General features: G+C 51.0%; 3 gene segments (V, D, J or C); all 3 read right to left on the reverse strand.

Annotated features, from left to right (window-relative positions):
* Positions 1-2637: 2637 nt before the first annotated feature.
* LOC120586009 (immunoglobulin heavy variable 3-23-like) lies at positions 2638-3148 on the reverse strand (the record flags this gene model as incomplete). The annotated part of the segment is given in 2 exon segments: positions 2638-2954; positions 3056-3148. Coding segments are annotated over 2 exon segments (363 nt in total), but the record flags the coding sequence as incomplete, so codon positions are not given.
* A 6706-nt stretch (positions 3149-9854) lies between these two features.
* Positions 9855-10393, reverse strand: LOC120585995 (immunoglobulin heavy variable 3-23-like). The segment is given in 2 exon segments: positions 9855-10183; positions 10285-10393. Coding segments are annotated over 2 exon segments (375 nt in total).
* Positions 10394-16401: 6008 nt separating this feature from the next.
* On the reverse strand, positions 16402-16883 carry LOC120586005 (immunoglobulin heavy variable 1-3-like). The segment is given in 2 exon segments: positions 16402-16718; positions 16801-16883. Coding segments are annotated over 2 exon segments (363 nt in total).
* Between the last annotated feature and the right edge of the window lie 3395 nt (positions 16884-20278).

Genomic DNA, 20278 nt, shown 5'->3' on the forward strand with positions numbered 1-20278 from the left:
GTGGAAGCAGGTGATGGGTAGGAGGTGGGAGACTTTTAAGTGCCTGCTAGAAAATTCCAAGCTTGCTGTGAGGGGTGTTACGGGTGATTGTGCAGAGAGCTCAGAGAGAGGACGGGAGAGCCATGGAGGAAGCTCCCACACTCTGGGAGAAGGTGAACACAGTCACAAGGACAGCGGTCGTTGGGGTGTCGACATTGGGAGTCGTTCTGGTGAGGTGTCCATGGAAATGAGAAACATGGCCCGGGTTCTGCAGGAAATGTGATCTTGTCACGAAGCGTCAAAGAGCTTGGCTGGTGGGTTTGGGTTTCGGGGAAGGTAGAGCTGTGAGCAGTGAACGTGTATATTTAGCTGTCGGGATTTCTAAGCAAAGGGCAGAGTGGTTGGTTCTTCCTGTTGCATCTAGTAAAATATGTGTGAAGGCTGATGGATCGGACATGGCAGTGGACATCTAGTGCTAATCAGAACTCGGGGACTTGAAAGGTGCCAGCCCATCCATGCAGCCAGAAGTGTGACGTTTCTTATGAAGCAGGCAAGAAAGATGTTGTTGAAAAACAATTTGATAGAAAAATTCATGGGCATGACCACCAGGTTTCATCAGCCATCTCTGCTCCAGCCAGGATTAGAACTGTGGTTATTCCAGCACAAACACTGTCATTCTGAAGTAAATGGGATGCACTCGTGGGGCAGAATGAAGGAAGGTGGTCAGGCCTCTTGGATTCTACAGAGAAGGATCATAAGCCACTTTGGCTGCGAGGACACAGTCTGTTTAAGAAAAGGGAAGAACGGCCTTGGAGGAGACTCGAGACCATCAGGGAGGACTCCTTGCTTTCAGAGTCTTGAGCCACCGCCTTAGATTTAACAAGTGACATGACCTCCAAGCCAAGCTCAGGTGTTACTGCCACCTAGCGGAGCATGCAGGTGTGACCACCGCCCAGCAGAGCTGCAGCGAGACTTCTCTTTGGGGCACAGAGCGTGAGTCAGCACCTCAGTGGGTCCGCAAGGTGGGACCGCCATCCGGAGGGTACAGAGTGGGGGCATCCAGCCAGAGCGGACCATCTCCAACCTTAAGGCCTGGCGGGATTGCCTTGCTGGTGTGTGGACCAGCGTTCGCCCCCTAATCTCTCTTTCTTTCCTCTTTATCCCTTTCGGGATGGGAATGTCTACCCTCTGGCTGCCCCATCGTCACATTTTGAAAGCCATACTTTGAGAGGACATTCGCTTCAGGATGAATCATACGTCAAGATCCACCAGGATCTGATGAGATGATGTTTAGATGAGACTTTGCATGTTAGACTCTAAGTTGATGCTGTAACGAGTAAGACATTTGGGGATGTTGGATTAGAGTTCATTTTACATGAGGGAGAGCCGTGGATTTTGGAGTCCACAGGTGTAATTTTATGGACTGAATTGTGACCCTCAAACTTCGCATGTTGGAGTTTGCATTCTGAATGATGGTATTTAAAACTGGGCTATTAGGAGGAAGAAAAAGCTAAGTGAGGGCATGGTGAGGTGGTCCCACCCCACTAGGACAGGAACGTTGGGAAAAGAAGAGACATGAGAACTGACAGGCACATCCAACGAGTTCCCTGACCCTGTCTCACCATAGTCACCGATGAGGTGTCCAACACAGTGCTCTATATAGGTGCGTCCATCACGATGTCCTCTCTCATAAGGTTTCTGAGTTCTTAGTGGTGTCCAATGGTCAGCAGCCAGCTGTGTCCCCACCTGACACAGACCTGTCCTTTAGTAGTGCCGATGTGACCTTGAATCATAAGTGTGCATGACATGTAGGGTAAGCAAGTCACCTTTAGACTCCCTGAGTATAACCTGTCTGGGGGTCAACAAATGGACAAATGAGTTAGATTAACGATAGCAGATGAACTAGGGACAGGTGAAGGCCATATATGCACGAAATCCCTCTTCTGTGACTGGTCTGGGTGGAGGCTGTGAGATTGAGCTGGGATCCAGCTTCATGGAGCTCAGACTTAGTGAAATTAGGACAGTAGATGAACCTGGTCATGTTGGGAGGATTTCAAAATCCACCTGAGTAAGTGAAGACCTGGAGGGTACTGTGTTGTAGGCAAGACAGAAATGGCATTGGATAGAGTCCTGGGGGGCTGATTCTACCCCTGTGGCCACGTGTCCTGTCTGAAGGGAGACCCATGTGGGGACAGCGTTTGTCTGTGGGGGGCAGAGCCTGAGCTCAGCACACAGGTCACTGCACTGTGCTGTGTCTGTCTGTGTGGAAACAGTTCCCAGCCTCAGGGACATAAAGCCCTTAGGTAGTCTCTCTGTCAAGAAATCAGAAAGGACACATTGAAAGCTGCTGCAGGAAAGGTCCCCAGGCACTGCTGATCTGCCATTTACAGACACTTTACTTCTTCATTTCTCGTCTGTGTGAGAATGTGGAAAATTAGAGCCACAAAGAAACAGCAGTAATTCTCCTGGGAGGCAGCTGAGAGGTTTGAGAGGAAATTGCTGCTCCCAACAGGAAGCCCCTTCCCCAGCTCCCTGTGCACCTGCTGCTGGTCTGGTCTGTGTGTGCTGTGCTGTGTGTACCCTGAGCGCCCCCTGGTGACCTGAGCACCCCTCCTGTCTCCCTCATGGAGGTTTGTGACTGGGCTCACACTGAAGTCCCCTCACTGTGTCCTTCGCACAGTAATACACGGCCGTGTCCTCAGCCTTCAGGCTGCTCATTTGCAGGTACAGCGTGTTCTTGGCGTTGTCTCTGGAGATGGTGAATCGGCCCTTCACGGAGTCAGCGTAGTATGTGCTGCTGCCATCACTACTAATGTATGAGACCCACTCCAGCCCCTTCCCCGGAGCCTGGCGGACCCAGTACATCGAGTAGCTACTGAAGGTGAATCCAGAGGCTGCACAGGAGAGTCGCAGAGACCCGCCGGGCCGCACCACGTCTCCCCCAGACTCCACCAGCTGCACCTCACACTGGACACCTGTGAACACAGACACGTCAGGGTCAGGAAACTGTCACACGTCCGTGTTCCTCACTCACACCTACTCACGTACTCAGCGTCCCCTGTTCCCCATCAGTCACCTCGTAAAACAGCGACGAGGAATACCCAGCTGAGCCCAAATGCCATGGTGCGGCGTGCGTGTTCAGACCTGATCCCGGAATGGGGGCTCCTGGGAATCGCGGGGCTGGGCTCCTGTCCCAGAGCTGCAGGCTCAGGGCTGCGCTGGCTTTTATCAGCAGAGGGACCTTATTTGCATGAGCTCCGATTGTATAAGGAGCTCTGGGGTTGGGGACCCACAGAGAGGGCAGAGACCCAGAGCAGGTGTGGGTGTCTCTGGGCACGTGGTGGCAATGAGCTCATTTGGTGAAATATGACCTTATTGTGACATGTGTTACTTAAACACTTAGCACAATCACCTTATTTCATTTTACTCATGCACGTAAGTCACAGGATGTGATATCATTTACCTGCATCACAGGTGAACAAGGCCAAACAGGACCACAGAGAGCTCGGTGGTGTCGAGAGTGCACAGGTATAAGAGTAAACTCATGTGTCTGGCCCTGCACGCTCCCCCCTGCACCCCACTACTCCCCTGGGCCACCTCAAGGAGAGAGTGGACGTGCTCAGTGAGGTGCAGGTCTGCGTCCTGCATGAGCGCGTGTGGGATTAGCTGCCTTCCAGGGCTAACGGAGAGCACGTGTGAGAACCAGGGTCACAGGTGTATTGCAGGCGTCGGGCCCATCTGAGTGTCACTCTCTGTGGCTCTAACTTTCTCTGTCCACTGATAAGTGCACTTGGACGGTAGTCGTCTTGCTGTGGTAGAGCTCTGTCTGCCACAGCCACGCCAGGATGACGTGTACAGTTGGAATCGCACACACATACATGATGTTCATGTTACAGCCTCAGCATCATAATTGGAAATGCAGCGTGTGGTGTGACGCGGACTCACACGGGTCAGTGCTGAATCTCCTTCCGATGAGTGCGTCTGTGCCGTGTGAGTCCGCGCACCTGCTGAGGGGTTTTGGTGTGTCCCTTGTCCCTGGGCTCTACGAGGAAAGCCAACGCTCAGTCTGTAGTTGGAGAGACCTGATAAAATGTTATTCTTCTTATGACACGCAGCCACAGTGACAAGCAAGCTGGGCTAAGTGCTAAGCAGTAAATTCCCTTCAAAATGTCAGCTATGTGCACCCCGAGGGTGGGATACTCAGATGCCCCAGAAAAATATGAGATCATAATTGGTCTGCCTTTTTGATAGGTGTCCAGAGGGCGCAGCCCTAGAAAGAAGAAAAGCTCAACGAGAAACAATTATTTATCCAAAAAGCCAGTGTCTTAAATGTCTGGGAGCACTTCTCTCATTGAGGGCACAGAAGGCCATGTGTGAACTAGGAAGCGAGACCTCAAGATGCTGAGTCTGTGGTCTTTACCATGGATTCTCTCCCCAGGACTGTGTGAAGTTAATTCCAGCTGTCTCATTAAGCCTCTTCATCTCTGTTACTTTTTATAGCAGCTCACATGGACTATGAAATCGGTACAGAGAGATGGAGGTGCTCCCGTAACATATACATCAAACTGGACGCTGCGTTGGAATCGGGCAGGGCAAAGATGCTGGAAGGGTGTTGAGGTGCGTGTTAGAAGAAGCCTCCATGCTGTGGACGGGTCTTTAGAGGAGGATCTGGGGGGAGCTCAGAGAGAAAGAGGGAGCCGGGGAGCAGCCTCAGTCTTCGTGGAGGAAACCTCAGCCGTCCTGAGCAGACGCAGAAATGTGGGTGACGACGGCCATCGTGACGGGTGCTCAGATGGTGCCGGAAACTTCTTATTGGCACCTGGAGGAAGGCGGTCCTTGTTATGGACGGTGGGGAACTTGTGTGATGTGTTTCTCCTGCTGTTCTGTGGAAGGTAGAATGAGGAGAAGGGAATTGGACGCTCGGCTGAAGCTCTTTCTACGACAAGGGAGGTAGGTCAGGCTCCGCCCCCTGACTGCTCGTGGTGAAGGTCAACAGAGATGAGTCTGAACTGTCCGAAAGCCGTACGTTTGATCCTTTACATCCTCCACGATAACAAGCACAACCATGTTTCCTGACACAAACTCCAAGCACAGTGCATTGGTCCTAAGGAAGCCGTCACCTCCACGGAGAGGGGGGCCCCACGGACAGGTCCAGCTGCTGCTCCTCTAATCCCATCACCTGGCTAGTGCTGGCAGCACACACCTGTGAGCCTCTCCAGTTGGGACTGGGAACAGAGGGGACACTGGGGAGGGCCATTGCTGAGGGACTTAGACGTCCTCGAAGTGATAATTTGGAGGGACGACGTGCTGGACCCTCCTCCCACTGCAGGACGACTTGGGGACGTCACCCGCCAGCTCTCCCTCTGCCTGCTCTCAGGGTCGGACAGCTTCTGTAACCCCACAAGTGTAGGTGTTTTCCTAAAGACATGCAGTGGTATTTTTAAGCAAAATTAATCCCCCCCAACAGTTTTTTTTTTTTGGTGGAATCTTTAGAGTTCTCCGTATATAGTATCATGTCATTGGCAAATCATGAGTTTTCTTTCTTTCCAATTCAAATACATTTTATTTCCCTTTCCTGTCATGTTGCTGTGGCTGAGACTTCCAATACAATATTGATGAGCAGCGGTGAAAGTGGACATCCTTGTCTTGTTCCTGATCTTAAAGAAAAGGCTTTTGGCCTTTCTCCATTGAGTGTGATGTTAGCTGTTGAGTTGTCACGTATGGTCTTAGTATGTTGAGGTATGTTTCGTGTATTCCCACTATGCTGAGAGGTTTTATCATAAATGGAGGCTGGATTTTGACAAATGCTTTCTCTGCATCTATTGATATGATCATATGCTTTTTATCTTTTGATTTGCTAATGCGAAGTGTCACATTAATTCATTGGCAGATTGTGTACCAACCTTGCATCCCAGGAATAAGTCCAACTTGATCATGGGGTAAAGGGTTAAAGAAGTACAAATGAGTAGTCGGTAGATGGACGTGGGGGTGGGGAGCACAGCATAGGGAATGCAGTTAGCCTTGATGTAGCAGCTTGGTGGCGAGCCAGAGGAGAGAAATGGCACTTAGGAAGATCGTTTTATAAATGGCATAAATGTCTAACAAATGGGCCGTATACTTGAAAATAATTAAAAACCATTTTTTAAATGTAATCCATCCATAAAACTGCTTTTCGTAAGGCCTTGACCACAACCCCTTCTGTAAATGTCTTTGGTGACATGAACCTGCTCTACTGAAAAACACAGAGTGCTGCAGACAACGGTCAGTTTCTTGTGGAAACACGGCCGGGCTCCACTCTCCATTTCTTCAGTCACCACTAATCCAGTTGTTGCTGTCAAGGTATTGTCCAGGGTTTGTTATAATGTGTCAGTCATGTTCTCTAACTCAGGAATTTATCCTAAATAATCTGATGTGGGCTGAACCAAACACACCCGAGTGGCATGGATTCCCGTGATGGACAGCAGCTTCAGGGATTCCAGAGACTTTAGACTGGCCGTCCTTGTGGCTTCCCCAAAATCCTGTGTCCTGCCCAGTGCTTCCCCTCCATTGATGGGACCCAGATCACACAGCACATCCGAGGGTCTCATCTGCAGGTCCTCCCCAAAGCACCCCTGCAGGTGGTGACTCCGGGATAGTTGGAGCTGCACCAGGTGCGTCCTCCATAGCATCTAACGTTTACCAGACAACTTGTCCACTTGGCTATGGATAGTCCTTTGTCTTCCCAATGTGTCCACACTGAGGACGACAGGGCTATGCAGAGCAGTGAGGAGGGGGAAAGTCCCACCTGCCTCTCCTAATGTGTCTGAAGCTGCCAACCTGAGCTCCAGGTAGAGCTCCTGAGTCGTGAGAGTTGGAGCGCAGACACCATTACCTCTATTTTTATGGACCAAAATATGTAAGTGAAATATAAGTAGAACATTGTAACGGAAAGTAAGTGGATTAAGTAAAAGAACACTTTTACTTTTGCTTATCATGGAAGAAGCTCCAAAACCAGTCCAGGGAGAAACCAATGAGTTGGAGAACTCAGGTTTATTTCCCGGGGTCCCAGAGGACATAACGCTCTGAAGACCTGGGCCCTGAATTAAGTTGCAACATTCCTTCTATACAAGCCTTTTACATGAGCTGATTGCTTGAATTGAGCTCAGACGGTTACAAAGCAGCTGGAATTGTTATGGTTGCAAGTGGTAACATTGGTAGAAGGGCAGGAGCTGCTAAGGGCTACCGATGGTTACAAATTGTTACAGGAAGCGGGAGCTGCTGGGGGACAAACAGTTCCATTTGCCCAGCAAAGAGCAAGTAGGGCAAAGTGCAAGTGAGCTCTGCAGTGAGCTCGTGCACCTGCGAGCATATTTACAGAAGCAGAACACAGAGCTGTTGGCCTTTTGTAGAAAATTCCTCTACTTTTCCTCTTCAAGATGACAGGTGTGGCTACAGGAGGAAGCATAGAAAGAGATCGGGGGAAATAGAGGTTATCACACTCACGGGTCCTAGAGACGGGTGGTTATGATGCCACCAGGGACTCATGGAAGACACCAGAGTGTTCAGGAAGCAGCAGACAGGGCGTCAGAGGGGACCTTAGCACCTGGAATTTACTGGGTTTTTCTTAGGGAAGGAAGAGCAGGGTGGGCAATCAGCTTAGGACTGATTATTTTATTGGCCTTGAAGCTGGAGGGGCTTCTCCAGTTGCCTGGCACGTGGGCCAGGAATACTGAAGGCAGAGGATATTGCATCCTGGGGGGTGTGGGCAGAAAGACGTGGTGTCCCCTGGTGGGGAGCCGTGGGTCTTCGGGCCGCGGAGGCTTGGTTGCAGGACTGGGTGTTTTGCCTGCCGCAGACATTGCGGAGCCCTACTTCCTACTTCCTACTTCCTACTTCCTTTAACTTTCATCACTTCCTCCCCCTAAGCACACACCCCTTAGGCTGTCAATAACCCTCACCCCATCCCCTTAGACCCAATGGGTGTGTGGCACCGCCTACGCGGACCATCCAAGAGCCAATGCGCTTGTCTTCCGCCAGCTAGCCCCGCCTCCCTTTGTTAGCCCTGTATAAATATCCCCGCTGAAAAATAAAGTTTGAGGCTTGATCAGAATACTGTCTTGCCTCCGTCTCTTTGTGTCTCCTGTCTCGCCTTCATCCTCCATAGGTTCCTCCTTGTCTCGCGTTGTTTTGTCCCGCCGGCCGGGGCATCCCCTGGTTTGTTTCTTTGCATGTGAAAGGCATGTGCCAAGCCAGGCCCTGTGCTGACTCTAAGGATTGGGTTCCCGTGAGCAGAAGTCTGTCCACATCCAGAAAGGGTTATAAAGATGTGAAAACATCGTAATGTCAATAAGCTAATGAAATACATAAACACACAATTCAGAGGATGACCTTATGCTTTCTCTACAGCAGCACCTTGTCATAGTCTGTCCCCATTTCATACGGGAAAAGACTTGTGTCCTTCGTCCTCCACTGTGAACCATGGGGACAGACCTGGGACACACAGTCGTCCCTCAGGAGCTCCTCGATTGACCTTGACCACATCATGTGTGAGAACCCGCTTCCTCCCTAACTCTGGGTTCATCTCCCCCACTGCGTTTCAGCTGAGGCTGAAGCTTTGATGTGGGGACAGGGGGCTGTACCCTCAGTGCTGAATGGGGATTCATATAGACTACTGGTCTAGGGTGTGAATATTTCTTCCCTCTACACGATTCTGTTCTGTTAGATAAAGAGGATCCATCTGTCTTTATCAAAGACACAATGTGGGTACACTAGAGAGGCTCACTTCTCTATGTAAACCTAAAGAGGTGAATATGGCCAACACGGTAGAGCGATCAACCCTTGTTTGTTTGGATTGTGGTGCTGGGCCACCCCATGAGGCCTGGACGGAGAAAAGCTCTTCTGGGTAAAGAGGAGGCCACTTCTGTGGGAAGCTCAAAGTGCTCTTTCCTCTACAGACCAGGAACCAGAGAGAAGTCCAAACACATGGGTCCCTCACCTGAACCCTCATCACTCTAGTCACAGCACCTGTAGCTACCTTCTTACTGGGACCATTCCTGGATATGGGGACGATTTAGGCAAAGACTGTGATGGAGTCTGAAGGCACAACAGCAGAGCGACTGTGCAATGCCAGGGCCCAGTGCAGAATCATAGGAGGGGACCCATGTCAAAAATTAAGAATGAAGTGACAGCGAGGGCTCAGCGTGCACTTCTGAGTAATGCACGATTCCTGTTCTGTGTCTCCTCACTCAATGGCTGGACAACGACTCCGGCATCTCCATCCTGATTCTGCACAAGAAAGCGTCTTATCACTCTGTTTATAAACGGGGCTCATGCCACCAGAGATCCTGCTTCAGGACTGTGGAATGATGGTGCCCTGTGGTCCATCCCCTACGGGGAACCCGTTCTGAGTGATGGGCCCATGTGGGGACAGCATGTGCCTGTGGGGGCAGAGAGCCTGAGGTCAGCACACAGGAGTCTGCACTGTGCCGGGTCTCTCTTTGTGCAGGTATTTTCCAGCCACAGGGAAGAAGACAGCCCTCAGGATGGTCCCTCTGCTGAGACATGAAAACAGACGCATAGAAAACTGGTGAAGGAAGGTCCCCAGCCACCAGTGATATGTCGTCCACAGACAGAAAAGGTGCATTTTCATTTTATTCCTGTGAGAACAGGAGAAGTTAGAGCCACGTCGAAAAAGTCAGGGTTGTCCCCGTGGGCAGCTGAGAACTTTGAGAGGAAATCGCTGCTTCCAACAGGACGCACCTTCCCACCTTCCTGTGCACCTGCTGCTGGTCTGGTCTGTGTGTGCTGTGCTTTGTGTGACCTGAGAGCACCCTTGTGACCTGATCGGCCCCTACAGCTCCCCCTCCTGTCTCCCTCAGGGAGGTTTGTGACGGGGCTCACACTGAGGTCCCCTCCCTGTGTCTCGCACAGTAATACAGGGCCGTGTCCTCAGCCTTCAGGCTGCTCATTTGCAGATACAGCATGTTCTTGGCGTTGTCTCTGGAGATGGTGAATCGGCCCTTCACGGAGGCAGCGTAGTATGTGCTGCTGCCACCACCACTAATGTATGAGACCCACTCCAGCCCCTTCCCTGGAGCCTGGCGGACCCAGCTCATGTAGTAGCTACTGAAGGTGAATCCAGAGGCTGCACAAGAGAGTCGCAGAGACCCCCCGGGCCGCACCACGTCTCCCCCAGACTCCACCAGCTGCACCTCACACTGGACACCTGTGAACACAGACACGTCCGGGTCAGGAAAATGTCACACGTCCGTGTTCCTCACTCACACCCACTCACGTACTCAGTGTCCCTTGTTCCCCATCAGTCACCTCGTAAAACAGTGATGAGGAAAACCCAGCTGAGCCCAAACGCCATGGTGCGTCGTGCGTGTTCAGACCTGATCCTGGAATGGGGACTCCTGGGAATCGCGGGGCTGGGCTCCTGTCCCAGAGCTGCAGGCTCGGGGCTGCGCTGGCTTTTATCAGCAGAGGGGCCCTATTTGCATGTGCTCTGACTGTTTAAAGAGCTCTGGGATTGGGGACCCACAGAGAGGGCAGCGACCCAGAGCAGACGTGGCTGTGTTCAGACATGTGGTGGCAATGAGAACATTTGGTGAAATATGACGTTTACTGTGACATGTGTTACTTAAACACTTAGCACCACTGTCTCATTTCATTTTACTCATGCACTTAAGTCATGTGACGTGATATCATTTACCTGCATCACAGGTGAACAAGGCCATACAAGACCACGGAGATCTTGCTGGTATTGAGAGCTCATATGTATAACAGTGAACTCATGTGTGTGGCCCTGCATGCTCTGCACTGCACCCCACTGCTCCCCTGGGCCACCTCCAGGACAGAGGGGACGTGCCCAGTGAGGTGCAGTTCTCCGTCCTGCATGAGCGCATGTGGGATTTGCTGCCTTCTAGTGCTAACGGAGAGCACGTGCGAGAACCAGGGTCACAGGTGTGTTGCAGTCGTCGGGCCCATCTGAGAGTCACTCTCTGTGCCTCTAACTTTCTCTGTCCACTGATAATTGCGCGTGTACGGTAGTCGTCTTGCTGTGGTAGAGCTCTGTCAGCCACAGCCACACCAGGATGACGTGTACAGTTGGAATCGCACGCACATACATGATGTCCATGTTACATCCTCAGCATCGTAATTGGAAATGCAGCGTGTGGTGTGACGCGGGCCTGCAAGGGTCAGTGCTGAGTCTCCTTCCGATGAGTGCGTCTCTGCCGTGTGAGTCTGCGCACCTGCTGAGGGGTTTGGTGTGACCTTTGTCCCTGGGCTCTACGAGGAAAGCCAATGCTCAGCCTGTAGAAGGAGAGACCTGAGAAAATGTTATTCTTCTTATGACACGCAGCCACAGTGACAAGCAAGCTGCACTAAGTGCTAATCAGTAAATTCTCTTCAACATATTAGCTATGTGACATCATAGATGCTGCACCCCGAGGGCTGGATACTCAGGTGCCCCAGAAAAATATGAGATCATAATCTGTCTGCCCTTGTGATAGGTGTCCAGAGGGCACAGCCCTAGAAAGAACAAAAGTTCAACTAGAAACAGTTAATCATTCAAAACTCCAGTGTCTTAAATGTCTGGAGCACTTCCCCGGTGAGGGCACAGAAGGCCGTGTGTGAACCAGGAAGCGAGACCTCAAGATGCCGAGTCTATGGTTGTCTTTACCGTGGATTCTCTCCCCCAGGACTGCGTGAAGTTAATTCCAGTTGTCTCTCTCAGCCGCTTCATCTCTGTTACTTTTTTATAGCAGCTCACATGGAATATAATTTGGTAAAGAGAAACGGGGTGCTGCTGTAAGAGATACGTAAAAATGAAACACTGCTTTGGAATCGGGCTGGGCAACGATTCTGGAAGAGTCTTGAGCTGCGTGTTAGAAGAAGCCTCCATGCTGTGGACGGGCCTTTAGAGGAGGATCTGGGGGGAGATCAGAGAGGAAGACGGGAGCCGGGGAGCAGCCTCAGTCTTTGTGGAGGAAACCTCAGCCGTCCTGAGCAGACGCAGAAATGTGGGTGACGAGGGCCATCGTGAAGGGTGTTCAGATGGACCCGGAACCTTCTTAGTGGATCCTGGAGGGAGATGGTCCTTGTTATGGACGGTGGGGAACTTGTGTGACGTGTTTCTCCTGCTGTTCTGTGGAAGGTAGAATGAGGAGAAGGGAATCGGACGCTCAGCTGAGGCTCTTTCTACGCCTAGGGAGGCAGGTCAGGCTCGACCCCCTGACGACTCGTGGTGAAAGACAGCAGAGTCGGGGCTAAACGGTTCGCATCATGTACGTTTGATCCTTTACATGTGCCACGATAATAACCACAACCACATTTGCTGACAAAAAAACAGCACAGTGCATTGGTCCTAAGGAAGTTGTCACCTCCACATAGAAGGTGCCCCATGGGACCGGCGCAACTGCTGCTCCCCGAATCTGATCACCTGGCTAGTGCTGGGAACACACACCTGAGAGCCTCTCCAGCCTGGAATTGGAATATCAGGGACACTGGGGAGGCCCACTACTGGGTGACGTGGACGTCCCCGGAGTGAAACTTTGGAGGGACGACGTGCTGGACCCTCCTCCCACGGCAGAGCGACTCGGGAATGTCACCATCAGCTCTCCCTCTGCCTGCTCTCGGGGTCGGACTTACACTGGGGCCTGACAGCGTCTGCAGCCTCCCTGAGCCCTCAGCATTTTCTCTACAAGTGTAGGTGTTTCATAATGAAAAGCAATAGAATGTTCAGGCAAAAATAATCCAGCCCTCAACTCACTTTTTATAAAGCCTTGACTAACAACCCTTCTGTAAATGTCATTGATATTATAAAATAGTTTCTACTGAAAAAGATAAAATCCTCCAGGCAATGGTCAGTTCCTTGCAGAAACACCGCTGGTTTATCATCTGCATTTCTTCAATCAACACTAATCAACTTGTTGCTGTCAACGTATTCTCCAGTGTTAATTAGAATCGGTCATCCATGTTGTCTAAGTCAGGAATTCATCCTAAATAACCTGCTCGGGGCTGATTCACAGGGAGCAGAAGTGGATGGATCCACGGTGGATGGCAGCTCCGCTCTTCTGAGGCTGACAGACTGGCCCTCCTGGTGACTGTGCCCATGGACCTTGGACCTGGCTAGGCTCTCCACACAACGGGTCCTTCCCAGAGCTCACAGCACACTGAGGGTCCCATCTGGAGGTGTCCCCCAGAGCACAGGAGAAGGAGGTGACACGCAGACAGTGTCAGCAGCACCAGGTCAGTTCTACATCACCCTCCATCTTCACCACACGAGCTTGTCGCTTTGGCCATGTATAGTCATTTGCCTCTCAAATGTGTCCACACAGAGGACAACAGGGGACGGTTGTGCGATGATGAGGGCGAAAGTCCCATTAGCCTTTTCCATGTGCCTGGAGGTGACACCCGTAAGCTCAAGGTAAGACCCTGAGTCATGACAGATACTCTATTTTAAGGGAATACAGTATATAAAGAGGAAAGCAAAAAAAAAAAAACTAATAAAAAAGAAAATGGATTGAAGGAGTAGAACACGGGATTCGTGCAGAGACGTATTGACGGTTTTAGGAGCACGAGGGTCAGTTTTGAAATCTAATGGATTTTGTCCATCCTGACACTGGCCCCGTGTCCACCGTGGCTGTGACATGATCCAGGTACATTGATCAGGGATTCAGCAGGGTCTCTGCTCTACGTCAGATTGCTAATTTTTCAGGCAAGTATTTTAAGCTTTCTTAGGATTCTGTTCCTGGTGACAATGGGTAGAGTCATTTCTGCCTCTGGAAGTGAAACCCTATGGTTTGTGCAAGTGAGAAATGTGTCCTTCCTTACCAATAAAAAACTCAAAAGAACGTGAACATTTTATATACAGAAATGTTGGAGGTGAGCAGAGAATAGTAAATGTACACAGGTTCCTCTGACACTGCTACAAGGACAGGAAGCTGCAGATCACATAGGAAAGCAGCCCCGAGTCTCCGTCTGCACGAGCTGCTGGGGCTGAGACACAAGTCCTTGGGGTGTGTATGCCCCCTGCAGGCCCTGACCTCCCTGGAGGCCCTGAACCCCTGATGTCCTCAGCACACTTTTCCTTCAAAGTCTACAGAGGATCAGAGACTCGCCCGGCCCTTCCCGTTACTCAGCATTCAGTGGTGCGTCCCTACCGGTACAGGCATATGGACCCTCCTGTGTAAAACATGTCCCCTCTTAGTTACTTCTGTCAACTGACCCCACCATCTACCCCTAGGCCACAAGTCCCCAACTGCCACTGCTGCTCCCATTGGTGTCCCTGCCTCTCTCCTGTGGCGATACTGCAGTTGCAACTGTCTTCAGTAAAACCTTCCTTCCAATTTGATCATTGTTGGAGGACATTTTAAAGTCACAGAGGGAGAACAAAGTGAAAGGAGGCATCAAGTCTCAATCGTCTCCTGGCAGGACACAGGTGATGAGCTGGCTCCTCTTCCATCAGGTGGCTCCTCGGGACCCAGGAAGGTGGATCCGAGGGCACAGTGACAGGCCAGAGGTTGGGTCTGAGCCACAGCAGCTCATCCCCAGGTCCTAAGACTCAATGGAGTTCTCTCAGATGCACTTAGAATCATCTTCAGCTGGTGCTTTCTCTCTAACTTCCATTTCTTCTCTTAGGAAGGGAGGGGTCTGGACTGTGACCATGTGCCTGCCCTGCAGTGCATTTTAGAATGAGGTAACTGGTCATCTAGGATCACAGGTCTACAGGTGGAGAGGGTTATGCCCCAGGATGCATACACCCAAATCCTCACTGACAGCTGAGTTAGAGATTACACTCGGTACTTTGGACATGATGCTCTTCGGTATTTTGGGCTTCAGGTCATGCTTTAATGAGTCAGCTTTGGGGATGTTGGGATGTGCTTAGTGGAACTGGCCTGTGGGATGGATGTGAGTATTCGGAGGGCTGTTTCACTCACTCTCTGCTCGGAAGCTGTGACTGTTCCAGGGGAAAAGGCACGTTGCCATTCCAGGACCATTAGACATCTTGAGGTAAATGGCTTCCTGTTTTATCTGAGGGAATCCTAATAGAGCCACAAGTGTTCACACCAGAGCGAGGCTGAGGAGATTAGACTCTAGAGGAGAAAGCAATGTGACCGGTGATGTGAGGTGACTTCCTCCAGGCTGTGGGGCTGGAGAAAGGGGCATGAGTCTGGATGTAAGGAAAGCGGCTCTTGAACCAGGAAAGACACAGAAGCAGACCACTGTCTGAGTTTGTTCAGGCTGCAGTAAGAGAACAAAACCTTCTGAGTAATTTAATGTTAACAACCATTCCCTTCTCAAGGTTCAGGAGGTGGGAATCCAGGATTGAGGTGCCAGCATGGTCACCATTGGGGAGGATCCTCTTCCTGGGTCATATCTGGTTTGCTCTTGCTGTGTCCTCAGGTGGAGGAAGTGACATGCATGGTCTCTGCGGCCTGATTTAGTCAGGTGCTAATCCACTTCATGAGAACTCTGGCCTTGTCATCCAGTGCCTTCCAAACACCCTACCCCCTAACAAGGTCTTTTGTGGGGATAAAATTTCAATATGTAATGTTGAGGAGCACACGTGTTCAAATCCAGCCCCCCTAAACCTCTGAGCATCTGTGGTCCTGCCAGCACCTTGAAGTCTGTCTAGGGAGACTGACTTTTTACTCTGACCGCCAGACTGTGAAAGTCAATGTGTGTAGACTGTACTCTGAGTGTGTGATAATGTGATTCAGCAGGGACAGGGAAGTCACAAGGCTGGACGTGGGTCCCACATCATCAAAGGTCTCCCCATGGTGCTCCCCGTGTGTGAGGACAGCAGTCCTGCCCCAGGGACAGGGACAAAGGAGGCTGTGGTCGGAGGGGAGGAGCCTCTTCAGGAGCTCAGCCCTGCAGGAGAGAACTGAGGGGGACTGTGCTAGAACCTGGCTCACCCGTCACCATGACTTTGCTACCAGGAGTCAGGATTGTCCTCCCAGAAGGTCATGGGCCTGGTGCTGGACCTCAGACTGGGCAGTAGGAGTTCACCCTTCAGTCTTTATACTTACCTATATTGAAGCATCATTCCCTTTTCAGAAACAGGGGAACGTGGGAGGAATGGCTGGGGGATCTGCAGTCCAAACCCTGAATCTGACACCAACACGTAATCCCAGACGATGCCTGTACTAACTCCCTCATCCAGAGACCAGGGAGGTGCAACTGTGCCCTCTGCAGAAGCAATGACAAATGATAAGGACCTGTCAGGAAATGGTGACCCTGCATCTTCCTGCAGGACACCTGGACTCGTGACACCTTTTCCTGAATGACAGATGAGCATTTGAGATCTTCTTCTCCATCTCTGGTACCTGACGCTGTATGAGAACTTCAGGGGAATAATTGTTCCCTTCCTTCCTGAGCCCCACACAGCTGCCCTCTCCCTCAGGGTTTCTGTCACTCTCAGGATGTGGGTCGTCACACTGTGTCTCTCGCACAGTAATATGTGGCCGTGTCCTCAGGCCTCAGACTGCTCAGCTCCATGTAGGCTGTGCTCCTGGACTGGTCTGCGGTGATGGTGACTCGGCCCTTGAATTTCTGTGCGTAGCTTGTGCTACCATCATTAGGGTAAACCCATCCCATCCACTCAAGCCCTTGACCTTGTGCCTGTCGCACCCAGTGCATAACATAGCTGCTGAAGGTGTATCCGGAAGCCTTGCAGGAGACCTTCACGGAGGCCCCAGGCTTCCTCACCTCGGCCCCAGACTGCACCAGCTGGACCTGGGCGTGGACACCTGTGGAGAGGAGACAGCAGTGTGTGCAGAGCCCTGACTGGCCCTCGTGCCGTTGCCAGCCCAGGACTGGGGATCCCCTTACCTGTGGCCACTGCCACCAGGAGGAGGACGCTCCAGCTCCAGTCCATGCTGAGGGTGGTGCTGTCAGGGCCTCTGTGGCAGAAGGTGTGATGGTGGGTGTTGTGAGGACACAGACATGTCCCTACTTAACCTAGTGCACCTCGGCTCATTTGCATATTCATGAGGTAGAGTATTCATAGCTGAATTCTTGGCCCCACCTGAGAGAGAGTGAATGATACAAGGACCATGCACAATGGGCATTTGTGGGTCCAGTCCCAATTCTTGTTGGAGACATTTGTTATCTGCCAGGGCCCTGATCTCTGTACACAGTACTGGCCACTGAGGAGCAAGTCTCACAAGACTTCTCCTCACTGTCCACCTCCTTTGTGTGACACGGAGACACTGGAACTGGTTCTAGGCTCTTAGTGAGAATGTCTCATTCCAGGGTCAGAGTGTCTCCTAAATGCAACACCTAGTGATTTAGTCAACCATCCTTGCCACCAGCTCCTCACTACTCAGAAGACTAGGTGGCCTAGATCTGCTCCTTGTGTGTGGTTCCTATTGCTTTCATGAGTTTGGCAAATGGTCTTGACAGAGTAGGACATTGCTGTTTCTTCAGCATCCCTGTCTGACTGTTAATTAAATGTTATGAAAGGAGGAAGCCCCAGACCCTCAGAGTCAGGACCTACCCACTCCCTCTGCACCTGCTACTGGAGCTGAAGCTGCTGCTTAGTGGGTCCTGAGCGCCCCCTGCACTGAGTCATCATCCTGCAGGAGAAGGCCCTGTGTGGGCTCAGGGACATTGACTTTGCAGTGCCTGCCGTCTTGAATTTCTGTGCGTAGCTGAAGCTGAAGTTCTTGTTTAGTGGTTCCTGAAGCTGAAGTTCTTGCTTAGTGGGTCCTGAGTGCCCCCTGCACTGAGTCATCACCCTGCAGGAGAAGGCCCTGTGTGGGCTCAGGGACATTGACTTTGCAGTGCCTGCCGTCAAGGATTAAATGTCTGTGCCCTGACATTGGGATGTTCCCTCAGGAACACCATATGCATCACCTCCGGAAAGAGTGAATAGGCCTCAGTCACCCCCCACTAAGCTGCAGGGAGTCCCCACGCAAGAGCTTTGTGAATCCACCAGGAGCCCTTTCCCTGGGGCAGATGGACGCACTGACACAAACAGCATTCCCCTGAGTATGGAAGCTCTTGAGGGTTTGGGGACTCCAGTGTCCTTTAGTTCCCTCGGGTTGAAGGTGACATTGGAAAATCGCTGCAAACACAGACCATGGTATTTGATGGACAGTCTACTTCTACTAGTCTATGAATTAGATGCACACAGCAGAGGTTCCCACAGATGTCACCTTTGACCTGTTACTAGATGTAGGGATCTAATCTCACTACGTGTAAGAGACACCTGGACAGATAGAATTGACATCATATCACTGAATGTCATAATATATTCGAGTGTCACTCAGGAAGCTGGAATCTGGAGAGTACAACAGATGACGACGTGTTAGACCTCAGGTGAGGTCATATTTGGAAAGGGCATCGGTCCCCCTGGCTGGACTCGAAAGGTGCATGTGTCACCTCACTCCAGGACCAGGTGCTGTCACTCCTGAAACACGAGCCAACTCATGAGAGCGCTCTGTCCCAGGGGGAGCTGAGAGCAGGCGGGAGGAGACACAGGAGTCCTGGTTTCCAGAATGCACAGGGACACGAGGTCCGCGATCATGTCTGAGAGGCACTGGTCTCTGTGTGAGGATGTCTCGTAAGCGCTGCTGTCAGGAACGTGTGCCTGTGTCGACAAACCAGGAACGTGATGAACATCCTTCTTGTCAGCAAACCTGCTCACAGTTAACCCTGGGATCTCGCAGTATGTGAACTGTACGCCCACCACTCATGTGGTGAACCCTCACACGCAATTGACAGTACTGGAGAAGGACTTTATCCAACAGAATCCGTACCATAGAAGACAATGAATAGAAAGAGCGATATCGTTCATTCTCTCCAGCATTGAGACTGCAGTGAGGAGTCAGTTTTTGCCCTGTGGGGAGGGATACTCACTGGGAATTAAGGTCTCTGCACTTTGAACATGGACTTCAAGCCCCCACAAATTGAGAGAAATAATTTCTATCATTTAAGCTGCCCAGTCATTGGTGTTTGTGATGGCAGCTTGAGCACACGAGACAGACTGTGGTGCTGAGAAGTGGGTGCTGCTGGAACAAGCACCGAAGTAGGTGCACATGGACGTGGAAGCAGATGATGGGTAGGAGGTGGGAGACTTTTAAGTGCCTGCTAGAAAATTCCAAGCTTGCTGAGAGAGGAGTTACAAGTGATTGTGTGGAGAGCTCAGAGACAGGACGGGAGAGCCGTGGAGGAAGCTCCCGCACTGAGAGAACACGCACACAGTCACGAGGACACGGTGGTTGGAGGGTCAACATGGGAGACCTTTTGGTGAAGTGTCAATGGAAATGAGAATAGGTCATGGGTTTTGGAGGAGAGTGACCTTGTCACAAAGTTTCAGAGAATTTGGGTGGCCAGGTATCGGGCGAAGTCTAAGGTAGAGCTGTGCGCAGTGCAAGTGTGTATTTAGCTCGGGGATTACTAAGCTAAAGACGGGGTTGATTAGTTCCTTCTTTGTAATGTTTCCAGTAAAACGTGATAGGACAGTGATGGATCAAAGACAGCAATATGAATCAAATGCCTCTCAGAATGTGGAGTTGTGAAAAACGGCCAGTCCTCCGTAAGCCAAAATTGTGGACTATGTTCTGAAGAGGGCAGGAAAAGTGTTGCTAAAAACGTTTCATAAAAAAAAATCTAAGTCCTGGCCTGGGGGTCTCATCGGCCATCTCAGCGTCAGCCAGTGAGGGATGATTCCAGCAGAAGCCACTTTGAAATGAAGGGGAGCAGAAGGTGGGGTGGAATGACGGGAGATGTCAGACTTCATGGATTTTACTAAACAGGATCATAACCCACACGGTGGTGAAGAAGCAGGATGTTGAAGAAAAGGGCAGAATGACCTTGGAGGAGACTCAGAGGTGATCAGGGAGGATTCTCTGGTCAAGACCTGGGCCATCACGTCAGTGTAACGGGTGACACGGCCTCCAATCAAAGACTTTGGATTGACCAGCACCTGGCAGTGCCTGGGGGTGCGACTGCCGCCCAGCAGAGAGACTGTCGTAGAGTCCAGATGGAGGTTTCCACCCTTTGGCGGCCCCTCCATCGTATTTAGGAAGCACATAAGTCATCAGGTTTTATAGGTTCACAGTTGGAGAGAACGTTAGACTCAATCTGAATCGTATGTCAAGTCCCACCAATAACTAATGAGATGATATTTAGATGAGACTTTGGACCTAAACTTTAGAGTTGGTGCTGTAACTAGTACTATATTTGGGACAGTCGGGTTAGATTTAATGTATTTAACATGAGAGAAAGACATGAATTTTGGGGTCCACTGGTGGAATATTATGAACTGAGTTCGGTTATTCAAAATTCATGCCTTGGAGTGTGA

Source organism: Pteropus medius, unplaced genomic scaffold (genome assembly GCF_902729225.1).
Source record: "Pteropus medius unplaced genomic scaffold, Ma_sr-lr_union100, whole genome shotgun sequence".
In the NCBI taxonomy this organism is placed as follows: Eukaryota; Metazoa; Chordata; class Mammalia; order Chiroptera; family Pteropodidae; genus Pteropus; species Pteropus medius.